The 14,232-nt window shown below is 35.8% G+C and overlaps 1 protein-coding gene across 1 annotated transcript; it reads left to right on the forward strand.

Annotated features, from left to right (window-relative positions):
- Nucleotides 1-1,194: 1,194 nt before the first annotated feature.
- On the forward strand, nt 1,195-13,523 carry LOC123308615. The gene is made up of 3 exons (XM_044891353.1): nt 1,195-1,564; nt 3,671-3,890; nt 12,901-13,523. Exons 1-3 carry the CDS (start codon nt 1,518-1,520, stop codon nt 13,120-13,122), a joined length of 489 nt encoding a protein of 162 aa, XP_044747288.1. The 5' UTR covers nt 1,195-1,517; the 3' UTR covers nt 13,123-13,523.
- Nucleotides 13,524-14,232: the final 709 nt, after the last annotated feature.

Here is a 14,232-nt window from a genome sequence, read left to right on the forward strand (position 1 = left end):
CTAGGTTTGCCGGGTCAGCTAGTATATAATAAATAGATTATGGATGTGGAATATACTATTCCTTTTTTATTTCTTTCGAATAAAAAGGAATATGGAAATAAAATACTTCCTCGAGTCCTTCATATACCCCTCTCTGGAATTATCATTCTGAATTCTGATTGAAAATTTGAAAATAAAAATCGTTTTGTAAATACATTGAACTCTATGAGAGTTCCCATAGAGTTCAATGTGTAAATATAAAAGAAACCGTCCCAAAGAACCTCTAACAGCAGACGGTGATCTTTATCCAAGAGAAGCCGAAAGACTTGATGAGCCATAAATAACTCTTGAAAAAAAAAAGAAGTGGCCAATACAGTGCGGAACCTGGGATATTTATGACTAGAATGCGAATGTGGTACCTTTGATGGTTTTTTTTTTGCCGTTGGAGGTTGGGTAACGTGTTAAATTTGTGGGTATTTCTGTGGTTGGTCAGAGAATTGAATTTTCATTCAACTTTGAATTTCAACATATCAAGTTTATTTTTTTCTTGACCAAGTTCAAAATGCTGTCTCATAGTCCTTGCGCCCTAGGCGGCCCTGCCTACCCCCTTGCGATAGCCCTGCCTGCCCTGCAGGTCTATTACAAGTTATTTTCCGGTCAAAGATTTATAGACTACTCTATAATCTTTGTTTCCGGTCTGCATGTGAGATCTGAGATCCGTGCGATCCAAGTATGTATAGCTTGTGCTGATGACTTTCCAATATAGAATCTGGATGGTAATTGTAATAAGAATAAGGAACCTTTTTTGACCTTAAAAGTTGATATTCTATTGCCAATTCTTGGTGTTAAATTGATTATTATTATTTGTTCATTTGATAAGAGACATTACAATTTTGTATGGATATTTCAAATAGTACATCTTCTTTGCTGGTATGGAAATATTCAGCTTTCCCTGCAAAATTCAGATAAGAATTTTGCTTCAAAATCGCTTTCAGTATATCGACTGTGAAATTTTAAATTCGGAGAGATTACTTGCAACGGAGTTTTTTATTTTTTTATGGCGTTTTTAGTCCTGAACCAATAAATAGATCAAAACTTGCATGGGATGCATCTCTCATCCCGATAACACGAAATCAACGTCCCTGTACTCATTTCACGTGAACGTGTTCTTTCAGGTCGAATTTTTGGAATTCCTTCCGAAGATTATCCCGCTGTGACTAAGCGGAATAGCGCGATGCACATTTTTTGGTCCTTCGCGTCGGATATTCCATGAATGAAACCCACGGATTTCCCCTTCCACCTTCCTACACGGGACGCCGTATAAAAGAACAGCGTGCTGTTACGTCACTGATAGTATTTCGAAGTTGTCTGCGTTGATCTGTTACTTAGCCGGCTCGTTGAAAATTTGTTTATTGTTACACAATATTACCATTGAAGTAATCCTAACAGAATTTGTGAGAAGTGTGTAGGAAACTGTTGTTTTCTTATCAGTGAAAGTGGCTCTATACGGTAATTCAACAAGTTCAAGCTTTTCCGCGATGTGCATCGATAAATTCCAACAGGAAAAGTGCAGAATGATCAACAGGTGAGTGCGAGGAGGAAATTTCAACTATTATCAGGACATTGATGGATGACAATCTTCGCTGTCATCCCTTGAACTCAAAGGCCAAAGTAACCAAAAAAACTGGTCAAAATAAATAATGAAAATCACAAAAATTTATCCATAAATGACCCAGAAGGTAAATTTATCATAACCGTAAGGTTGAGGTAGGGATGACCAATTTAAATTCATTTTTGCAAAAATCCAAGTCATGAGATGACATTCTCGATATTTTCAGTCGATCTTTTTCACTTTCACTGGAGATCGAGCCTTTATTGAGGAAATTGGGTCATCTGAAATGAAGAAATACCGAATTTAAGATTATATGAAATGAGAATTTTTCGGCTATGCTACAGATTGTAAGTTGTCGTCCAAAAAACCTTTTTCAGAAAAAGAGACAGGCGGTTTTTCAGACATTAATTAAGATATTTAAAATGGCCCATTGCCATTGCATGAAAATTAAACAGGTGGTGAAACTGGTGAAAGTAAATCAAGGCAAGATGAAGTGGAAAGACCCGACAGAATATAATGAGGTTTGAAAAACAATTTGGAAAGAACCTCGAATTTCGAATCCCGTCAAGATCAAATTTAAAACCGTATAGCGAGCCGTATAGCTTCAACCTCGGCTTCAACAGTATAGTGTCACAACCCTTACCTCTATATTTTGAATAGGGAAGATGGGGTAAGGTAAGAGTTACCTCATTTGAAAGGTAGTTTTAATTTTTTCTCATTGAATCCATTCGTTTTTGAAATATTCGCATTTAAATTTCAAATAACGTTGGTTTTCACTCGAAGAATAACTAGATGGCCCTGCATCTTCCTAAACTTGGCTCGTGAAAGAATTTGGAGTATCAAAGGGTAAAATCATTGGCGTGTTATTGTTTTTGGTAATGATAATTTATTCTGAAATTTCGATGATGAATATGTTGTACGGTTCCCGAACTGGTTATTTTTGAAAAATAAAGAAATTATTTGAATTCTTTCTGCCAATGAATAAACTTTTTTCACCTCAATGGGGAATTCTCCTCAATTTGAGTTATCACAGCATATACAAGTTTAAAATGAATAATTATGAGTTTCATTCATGAATTTTTCAAATGCACCGCGGAAACTATTCAAAATCAATCTTCAAATATGAGGTTTCAAAATTTAAATCGCTTCGTTTCTAGTTTACGATTTGGCAACAGCGCCTACTAGAAAAAAATGAACGAAGGCTTGTTTATAAAATAACAACTGTTAATTCACAGCTATCTTAAGGCGCTTACTCACTGTCGAGCCTCAACAGCAACCGGCCATAAAAATCCCAAGAAATTTACGACCTTCCTTAGTGTATTTGTTGTACTTTATTATCAACGCATATTTTAGTCGATGTTGCCGACTTGTGCAATAGGAACAAAACGCTTGAAATTTTAAATACCCATTTTTATTTAAGTACTTAAAATATTTTTTTTGTGAAATGGTTATTTCAAAATGTGAAGTTTCAAAGATATTTCATAAAAAATACATCATTTCGCCAGAAAGAGTATTCCCTATTATCAATATAGGAAACAAACAGTTATCTTCTGATGTGTGGTATATGGCAGTTAACGATTATCTCCGAAATCATAGAATGAATTGCCTAGTGAATATTTGATTGATTCACTCAATTCTGTACAAATTTCAAATTTGAATATCTCAAAAACTAATGGATTGAATGGGAAAAAAAATTGAATATGCTGAACTAGGAATAAAAATATATTTCGAGTGAGGTATCACTCACCCCATCTTCCCTGTTCAAAATATATGGGTTGGGGTTGAAGCACTAAGGGTTGAAGCGATACGGTTTTGAATTTGATCTCAGAAGTTGTAATAACATCATAAAGAATCGGCGTGTCCGATTTTTATATAATTCAGTTATGCAGACGCGTATACAGAGCCACTGTTTCATTTCCGATGGCCCACTCTGTATATAAAAAAATTCATGAAGGCATTAATTTCACATTGATTTTTCGTAATCAACCTGATTAAAAACATGCACAGAATTCATGTTGACGATGACGCTTTCGCTAATAATCGATTATAGCAAAATCTAACCGATTCCGTATATTCCAGGAGCACCCTGGGAAGAGCCCTCCGAAGGTTGTTGAACCACGCCAGGGTGGAAAACCGTCTAGTCAGTGGCCTCATGCCGGCGCTGAACTACATGCAGAAAAACACAGAGGATGTTCTTTTCTGTCTGATGCCCCATGCCAGCTCTGGAGATGCAGCCACACATATGCAGACCGTTTTACTCCAGGCCTACTGTTATGAGAATTGCATACCTGTTATAGAGGTAAGCTATTCGAAAGATAAATTTTCCACGGCATATTAGACAGATTCTGAACCCTCCATTTCAACTTCCTTATCGTTATTGTGATAAAAAAGAACCGTAACCGAAAAAGATAACAGATTCCTTTGCTTACAAATGTGCTGTGGTTTTACGTTTCTAGCTATGAGTAAGGAGGCACCGATGCAACATGTTTCAACTTTTCATGCATTAGATAATTTCAAAATGAGTATGTATGTTAATTGGTAAACTTTTATAATCGGGTACCCCTTGCTGAGGATTCCTTGAGGGATGGACACAATATCATATTTTCTGTAACATTATTTACAACATAAAGCAAATAAGTTAACGCTGACAAAAATGTGCAAAAGATAGACAGGTTTCGTTCTCATTGAAACTCCATAATCGTTGGTTGAGTTATGCGGTACTGGTGCGGTATATGGTCTGTCGTTACTCTCCTTCGAAGGCGGCACGTTCTCCATGGTTTCCTCTGCATCTAGATCCCTGTCAGTTCTATTCCTTTAATACAGGGTGTTCCTGAATTGCAGGTACAAACGAAAAGAGGAGATTCTTTGAGTAATTTTAAGGAAAGAAGTCTCATAAAGGTGGAACCGCAAACGATTAGTTTTCGAGATAGTAAAAGTTAGAATTTCTTTTAAATTTTTCTCTTATTATATCTACACTTCACAAGATATTCAACTAAAATTTGGCATGAATACATATTATAATATCAAATCAATTATAATTTATTTTATGATTGAATTCATTCACCACAGCTTACTAACTGAAAATTTATGACAAGTTGTGTAGTTCTGAGGATTTCGAGAGATTCTATACGACAAAACTACAAGAGACCATGAAGTTTAGTATAACAGCAAAGCTTTTTGTTTACATGTTTTCAAATTAACAGTGGCTCAACAAAAAAAAGTTCTGGAAAAAATATCACCTTTTAGATTTCCTATCGTAATTGGCATGCATGGTGTAAACTCTCAATTGTAATACAATATGAATGTCAAATTTCAGTTGAATATCTTGTGAGAAAAATCTATCTATGAGAAAAAACTTTAAAAATTCAAACTTTAACACCCTGTATCCTGTATCTAGAAAACGAAACGTTTGCGATCTCATGTTTACGGGACTTTTTTTTCTTAAAATTACTGAAGTCATCCCTCATCTTCGTTTGTTCCTACAATTAAGGAACACTCATTATACTCTAACATCACAGTATACCTGGAAAATATTTTATCTCAGGTTTTCTTCATTTGAATGGTTTTCTCTTAATACAGCTGATTTATTTTCTTCAACCCTCGCAATGGAATCCTTCATTGTTTATTGATCTACTCCTTCCTAGAAGCCATATTTCTACGAGTTTCTCGGAAAACAACTAAAAATCGATAAATCAACCCAACAGATGGATTGCTGGAAAATTCAGTCGTTTTCCCGCTCGCACTTTCTAGAATTCAGCAACCCTATCGATTGGGAGACGAATAATGGTGAGGGGAACAACCTTGAACCTATTCTACGAGGTCATCAGTTTACCCTTCAAACTAAACCGTAAAACTGCGGAGATGAATATTTTCCTAATTTTGATCAATCAGGATTTCTTAGTTTCAAATAGATCAAGTGAAAACTCTAATGCCTGTTACTACCCACAGTACCTAAAGAGGGCCCTATTTATTTAAATTAAAATTTATATATTTCGGTTGGCATATAATTAAACTGCTCCACATGAGTTAGGGATATTGACTGAGAACTGAGAATAAATTTTGTACATTGAAATAACAAACGAAAAGTAATTCCTCCATCCTCTATCTGAGAACTAATGTAGGTTTTTTTCATACATACATAAGATGAAATTTGGTATGTACGAAATGGTATTCCAGCCCTAAATAGGAATTCATTTTGTATCTATTAAAATATTAAATGATGGAAATACTATTTGGCACTCGCAACGGAACAGGCATGTTTCTTCTCAATTTGACATTCAAGTTAAACCTAATCTTCCACGTTAAAAAAGATAGATCTTTTTTGAACAAAAAACTATGCATTCCCTTCAAAAATCACAAATAACATTCGATAGCGCATCTATTCAGGAACATATTTAAAAAATTCCTTCATTTGGAGTCCCGTATAAAAAAGAATAAGTAATGCATGCCTCTGTAGTTTCTGTAAAATACCAATTCCATTCGTCTCAGTGAAGCAACTAATGCGAATTCCGATAACTGTGTCATCCTACTCCTGTTGTGTTTCAGTATTTCCCGTTGTGTTCAAAGGTCAGTCCTACTCTATTCGAACCCACGTAAATAGGACGGAAAAACAGCGAATCCATGTTTTCCGAAATCGAATATCCACATATTATTTGACGAAATAACCGACAATAGACAATGTAACCTGAGAATTGTAACATTCCGCCTTTGTCGTCCGATAATACGTAGGTGTGTACTGATTGAACTAGCAGAGGATTTTCCTACTGGATTATCCGTTGGGAAAATTCAAACGAAAATAGTTCGGTATACACCAAGGTCGAATGAAGGTTTCTGTTGAATATCTCAACCACTTTTATTCAGGATGTAAACGAATAGTGCCGAATGAATTTAGAGATGATTCCTTTCCAAAAAATAGTGTGGGTCTTTCATATATACAGGTGCCAAAGATGGCAACAGTTCTCGATTATTTTCTTAGAAACCAGCAAACTGTTAGAAATGAAATTGAGTAGACGTGATAGCGATGAAAAAAATTCGGTGGTGTTCTCCTATGGTTGCAAGGGGTAGAAATCAGCAACCCCAAAGTTTGTTTGCCAAGAAACTTTTTTTCTTCATTCATACTATATACCATAGAAAAATTAATTTTGATACCGTAGATTCGGGTGACTTAGGACGATTGTTGAATTAAACTCGTCATATTTTCAAAACGGTGACCTATTTTTATCTGAAAAAGAGGTTCGAATATGCTTAAGACTCAGATTATTGATTAGGATATATACCATGCTTCAGAATTCGGATACAAATTTCGAAAAAAATAAAGTACCTATACTTGTCCAAAGTCATCCACCGATTTGGGAGGCTTGGATTGGAACACAAGTTGAAATCTATTGATTTCTCAACTCTCAAATGAAATAGGTGACTTGGGACGGTGTATAGTTTTGAAAAATTAGAATTTGTAATTATATAGTTGAAATTCTGTAAGGAAATTAAATGATAAACCCCTATTACAGCGAAAGTAAATATATTGCAACTCAAAAGTAAAAAAACTAAACAAAACAAGGGAACTTTGATTTCTTTCATTCTTTGGTGATTTATTTGTGGAAATAACGTAAATAATAATACTCTGCGAAAAATCGGCATATTTCCTGCTGCCAATGCGCCTCTTCTAACTATTCGGCATTGTCCCAAGTCACCATAAGAAACAACAAAATAAATTAATGATATCCATGTTGCCCTTGATTGCCCTGATTTGTAAACAACCTTGTTTCATGACATATCTGATATCCTAATATCCCATGTATCAAGAAAAAAATTACACATGCAGAAAGTGAAACACATGTACAGGACACTAGAAAGTTTAAGGGCCATAAAAAACGCGCTTTTACTCTCCTGAATTCGTTAATTTTTCCTGTCGATTCAAACGCTCTGGTCATGGCAAACTCAACAGGAATTAATTCTTAAACTATCCGAAAAGACGCTACATAATCTTATAAGTTTCAAAGTTTCACTCATAAATGGTAAGAAACAAAGAAATCTGCAAGGGGGGTAATTGTCCCATACAAGTTATAGGACTGTCCCAAGTCACCCGAATCTACCGGTAGTTGATCCATTGTAAATAAATGAGGTCTCTTATAATTTCTTGCCGAAAGTAACGGTTTTCGAGAAAAAAAAATTGTATAGGCTGGAATCATCTTCGAATATAAATTTACCTAGTAGTTTATCAAGTATATAAAGCCGATATTTTAAGTGAAAACCGCCAAAAATTGTTTTCATTCATGCTTTCAGCTCCCATGAAATGTCCACTCAATTTAATTTCTATTAGTTTTCTGAAAGATTGCTTTTCAGGTGCCATCTTGTGAAAAAAAATTTATGAAATGCCCATACTATTTTTAAATTTTTTCACAAGGAATAACCGTTAAAAAATTTTCGTAACTACTCATTTAACCATTAAACAGAGACGTTTGGTCAATTCTCGAAATTGTCAATAATACTTAGCTTCATTTTTCATCTCTCTCACCCTGTATCCCAAAGTCATACGATTTTTTTTGTGCCACGGACACTTTTGCTGAAGAGGTCAAAATCTAAGTACAGCATACCAGAAATTAAACAGAAAGCCAGTTTCCAATCGAATCTATTTCATAAGAAATTTGAATATGTTTTCTAAACACCTTGGTTTTGCTCCAAAACGTTTTCTTGGAATTCGGAAAGTAGGTCAACATACTTTGACATTGACGTCGACTATCTCTGCATTACTTTCACCTATCAACGTGAGCATAGCCGAACATGGAATTCCCTGTGGGATTCACCAGCCGTTTGCCGAATGAAAACAGATTTACGTCATAAATTAACGGTAACTATAACGTCGCTGTGTTGCAACGTGCATAATTTTTACCACGTTTACACAAACTCGCTTTCGTGTTTGTGCCGTACAAATTCAATTATTCGATCGAGCACTTTCTGGTCCCCGATTGAGCGGAAGTTTGGCAGGTACACTAATAATTCTGTATTCTTTCTTGGCGAATTTTAAACTGACCCTATATTTTTCGTGAGTTTCCGATGGACAGCTTTCTATACGTGTTTCGAAACAAAAACTTCGTAGGTCTAAATGTGATGAATATATGAAAGAGGATTCGTAATAGTTCTCGTAATAAATCTAGAAATTTCAAGGACCTCGGTGCAACCGTTCGATTTTTTAACTGACCCCAGAGACAACCCTGACCTCATCTTTTCCGGAACTTTAAGAAGGTCAACTTTTGACACGCGTATCTCTCAGAAAAATCATCGCAGATCCAAATGTGATACCTACCTATTCTGAAAGTGGGGGTTCTATGAGTGATGTTGGGGTGGAGGGCATAATTTTATATTTGAAATTCTGTAAGGTGTTTGTTGATATACGATAAATAGGTATATCTTTATAATAATTGGCAATTGTAATATATGCTATACAGGATGAGACTTTGACTCGTTCAAAAGAAACACTTCTTTCCTTCACCATTTTTTTCGAATCGGTTCTATTCAAAAGATACAGGCTGTTGAAAAACCATAAAAAATATTATTTTTGATTCTATCTCACTAACGGTTTCATCGAATGAAATGAATTTCTTTATAAAGTTTTTCATTTATTTGATGAATCTTTTTCGAACACAAGATATCATCCACGTCCTCCAGGTTTTTGAATATGACCATTGCGTACCATAAAAATACCAAAAATTCAAATAACTCAACTCTTGAAACTAAGTTGGACGTTATCCAATGAATATTGGAACGTTTTGTAAAATAAAAGTATTCTTCATATTTTCTCGTATAATGCGCCGTTTTCGAGTAATTTGATGATACAAAAATTAAAAAATATCTGTGAAATTTGGGTACTTTGGCTGAATACAACTCTGTTTAAAAGATCCACTGACGTATAGTGTCACAGATTAAGCACAGCTCTCTAAAACACAGTGTTAAGAGGGCTGTGGATTTAGCTAGTTATTCTGAAGGTAATTTTGTTTTTCCAGGGGTGGCACAGCTCATTATAACTTAAAATCGCTATATCTTTTTATTAGGCCAAATCGGAAAAAATGGTGTAGGAAAAAAGTGTTTCTTTTGATGTCAAGAATCTACTGTTAAAATATTTGTACGAGTCAAAGACTCACCCTGTATGTATTAGAAAATCACTCATATTCGAAGAGGGAAATAAAATCATTCTTCGATGTTCGAAAAAAAATTTCGGGGAGCTGCCCTTTACTCATCTAAAAAATCGTCATAAAACACGAAAATAACAATGGTGTGTAGGAAGTGTTTCGTTTTTCCCCACCCCTATTATATCAACAAACGAAGCCTTGGTTTTCCTGTTTTTTTGTACTACAGTTCAGATATGAACATCGTTTTTTTTGTAGAAATTGTTAAGTTAAAAAAACATTTAAATCGACTTAAAATTTGAATGGTTTCTCGAAAGCGATTATCGAGTTTTGTGCTTTGAGGTAATTTGCAGGCAGCAGACTGAAACATATAAGAAACGTATAATTTCTTTCAAATGTTACCTCTTCATTTTCGATTCAACATTAACATGTAGAAAAACGCGAAAGGAGAAAATTTCATGGAGAATTTTATATTTGTTTTCGTGTTCCTTGTCAAGGTTCATCATATACTTCCAATGGGAAGTAATAAACCGGAAGCATCATATATTATATTAACCTATTATTCGTTCAAAATGAAAGCTGAAACAACAGAAGCTTCTATTGTAATTATTTCAACACGTGCGCACCAACTGAACAATAGCGGTCGATAAAGTCATCGACAGGTATCAATAATAATCCCCGAACAAACAACATGGGATATCCATGAAGCCTCTGCGTGTTGCAACGAAGAACTGCAAAAAGAATCGATCTGATTATGATAATGAAGAGGAGCCTTCCACTGCACGATCTTTGATCGATGATGAAAGAGTCGTTGGCTTTCATCGGAATGAATTTCATTACTTACGTCTATGACCTCTTTCCGTGCCTCGATTGCCAGTGCGCGGTAGCGGGAATTCACGCTCGTTTTATTATTCCAACGTGATAATGATCATGCTTCTGCTGGATGCGGGGAATCACAAAAAATATGGCATAAATAACTCTTATTCCAGGTAGTTATCAACGCAATTACGTTGATGATCATCTGGAGTGCATGAAATGAATAGGTTGGTCGTGGAAATCGGGCATATAGGGCTTTCCTGAATTGCATTACAGACCAGAATTTTTAACTAAGTACCTAACTTCTACCACAGCCGTCTATAATGTTTTCTACAGCTCAAAAGAGTTTCCATTCCTTAAAAAACAACACTTGATTCTGAAGTCCAATGTACGTGGTGTTTGGGTCAATTCAGCATTGCATTAGAAGAAAGAAAAAATAATGTATGGCATGTTTCAAGTGACAAGCATAATAAATGATCAAAGCAGCACCGTCTTCCTCCCTAACTAAAATTTACAGACATTCAAATTTTGTTGATGAAGAAGCTTCACTAGTAACGCCTGAAGCTCTGTTCTCCTTCCACAGTGTGATGCACAACTATTGTATTATGACTTTAGCCTTGCGGCTTCCACACTCTCCAGAGGAACATTCACTTATCCCAGATATCTCAGATATCAAAAGGATTGAGCTCTGTTGGAGCCCTTTCCAGGTTTTCGGGCTCGTGATGGTGGTCGGGTTCGGGCCGCTCCTCGGCTTCTTGTGGTCGGTTGGATTCCTGATCCACCCGCACTTCCTGTCGTAGCAGACGGTGTTCCTCTGCATTCCCCATGTACTTGCGTACAGTTCTCGCCGTTCCCAGCAGTACCGCCTTCTGCATGTCTATTTTCGTCCAACTGAAGTTTCCTCAAGTTCTCTAGTAGCTTCTTCGGTATCAGGCCTGTAGATGATATGACAATAGGGATGGCCTTGATATCTTTCAGCTTCCACTGTCTCCTGGTTGTCTATTATTTTCCGGTTATTTTCCGGTCTGTGAGAACCGTGCGATCCCAGTAGAGCTTGTGATGTTCATTTTCCAATACAGCATCCGGATGGTAATTGTAATAAGGAACCTTTTTCGAACTTAGAAGTTGGTGTTTTAGTGCCAATTCTTTATGAAGAATCTTGGCAACAGCATCATGTCTATTTTTATGTTGTGATGAACTTTTATTATTTCTTTGTTTTTAATAAATTATATTTTTTCTTAATATCACCAAACGGGGTAGGAAACTGGATAGCTGGGTGCATATACTACTCATACAAATATTTTAACTGTAGATTCTTGAGGTAAAAAAACACTTTTTTCTTTACCATTTTTTCCGAATTGGCTCGGTTTAAAAATACAAAAATACAGGCAGTTTAAAAACCATAAAAAATGTTATTCTCAGTTCTCTCACACACGGTTTTATCGAATTATTTTTATCGGAATATAGTTTTCCATTCATTCGATGAATCTTTTTCAACACACGATATTATCCACGTCTTCCAGTTTTCTCACTATGACCCTTACGTACCATAAAAATACCAAAAATTCAAAGATCCCAACTCTTGAAACCAAGTTAGACGCTACTTAATAAATTTTTGAACGTTTTGTAAAATAAAAGTATTCCCCAAATTTCCTCGTATATGCACCGTTTTCGAGTAATTTGATATTCAAAAATAAAAATTATCTGTTATCTTCGGAAAATTGTGTACTTTGGCGGAATTCAACTTTGTTTGAAAGATTCACAGATGTGAAGTGTCATAGATTTAACTTGTTACTCTGAAGGGAATTTCGTTTCTGCAGGGTTGGCATAGCTCATTATGAAAACTTATAATGGCTTAATCTCTTTATCAGGGCTGAATCGGAAAAAATGGTAGAGAAAAAAAGTGTTTTTTTCTACCTCAAGAATCTACTGTTAAAATATTTGTACGAGTCAAAGACTCACCCTGTATACAAAACATTCACCAGGTCCGTCCGTCATAGAACTGGGGATAATCTGGTCAGCAAGTATGTTAGAAAAATATTCAAAGATTCTCCATAGACCATAACCACCGGAGGTTGACACACTAAATATGTAGAATGGAAGAATAAATTGTTTTCTACGACCTTTTTTCTTCATTATACTTTACTCATAAACTCATGTCTCATTGGTATACAGGGTCTCCCACAAAAGGTGGCAGATTAGACGATTACGTAGAACGGATCATAAGATTGTTCAGAAAATTTGGGTACCTACTATGGTTATCTATGCAATTGGAATTCTCCAATTGGCTCATATTATGCTTTATGTGAATCTCATTGTGAATTTATTGGATGGAAAATTAGATATTCAACATGATCTCTTTTGTTACAGGTGGACTCTGGACAGAAACTGGTAGAACTCTGCGGCACCTCAAAAACAAACATAAAATCGAACTTTCCTTGTGTGATTATCACTAAATACCGAGACAGGTCGGACGGCTCTTCGGACGACTCATCATCGAGCACCTTGTCGCCGATAGAACAAACCTTAACGGATTTCTATGAATGCACCATCCAGGAATTTCCAAGGCCGATCATTGAACTCCCAGGATGAGACATTCTCATTCCTAACGAAGATAACCGAGGATTCAACTTCAGACTTCGAAGCTGAAACGATTCCAATTTCTGAATGTGGATTCGGAAACTGGCATTGATAATTATCATTTATCAGAATGTGTGTCGGTTGTGAAACTATTGAAACATTCAGTTCAGAGTATAGGTACCTAGGAGTTTTATCTATTACCTACGAAATACTTGGCCGGGTACTTTATAGTGTGTTTGTTCAACAGCTAATCCCCTTTTGTGGTCAAGACTTACCTACTGATATAGAGATATTGTTTGAAAATGTAATTTGAGATGTTTTCAATTGTATTTAAAATGTTTTATTGGAATTGAAAAAAGGTTTAACCATGTCGATATGAGAAATCAAAAATATAAGACAAATGATGATATAAATATTGTTTTATTCTATCAATATCCTCGTGAATGCATCCTCAAATTTTGTTGGGGATAGAGGAGGCTCGTTCTATGAGGCAGGGGGCAGTAGAGGCGGTGCCTCACCAATGAATTCAGAAAATTAAACCTAAATATTGGATGATTCATCATTTATATTTCATTATCAGTCTTATTCAGTCCTAATTTCGCCTTTTTTTAATCATTTGTAGTCAGAAGCATTTATAGCATAATTTGGTTTCATCATACCAAAATAAAATACAGCCCAGGCTGTATCGAACTACGAAGTTTCACCGTTTTCTATATATCACAAAGAAGTACGAGGATATATTGAAAAATTCTGCAACATCCATTACTTGTTCCGGCCCTAGGAACCACGAACCAAGGTGCTGTAGCCTTTTCCGATGAATAGCTTCGCATTGGCATAACAGGTGTTTGGCTGTCTAAGTGGCTTCTTGACAGAAGCGACATGTGTCATCGGGAGATGATGAATGGGCAATTCAAGCCTGTAACTTGAGGGTTGCAGCCTAATTCTTTCTGCGAGGGCTTGGAAAATGCCAATATAAAGACAGAGGTCCAACAATGAGACCTGAACAAAAGAATAACCCTCTCATAACTCAGTCAAAGAAATTCGTGATAATTTCACCGACCTACACCAGGAAACTGCTAAAGCTGTCACGGGCCAAGCTTCGGGTGATGGTGGGACTGCTGA

This window comes from Coccinella septempunctata, chromosome 2, assembly GCF_907165205.1.
Source record: "Coccinella septempunctata chromosome 2, icCocSept1.1, whole genome shotgun sequence".
Classification (NCBI taxonomy): Eukaryota; Metazoa; Arthropoda; class Insecta; order Coleoptera; family Coccinellidae; genus Coccinella; species Coccinella septempunctata.

Bases quoted from the DNA above. Each gene is read 5' to 3' on its own strand.
- LOC123308615 (XM_044891353.1), top strand. From the start codon at position 1,518: ATGTGCATCGATAAATTCCAACAGGAAAAGTGCAGAATGATCAACAG. The intron at 1,565-3,670 runs GTGAGTGCGAGG...CGTATATTCCAG, and splicing joins AAGTGCAGAATGATCAACAG to GAGCACCCTGGGAAGAGCCC. The intron at 3,891-12,900 runs GTAAGCTATTCG...CTTTTGTTACAG, and splicing joins ATTGCATACCTGTTATAGAG to GTGGACTCTGGACAGAAACT.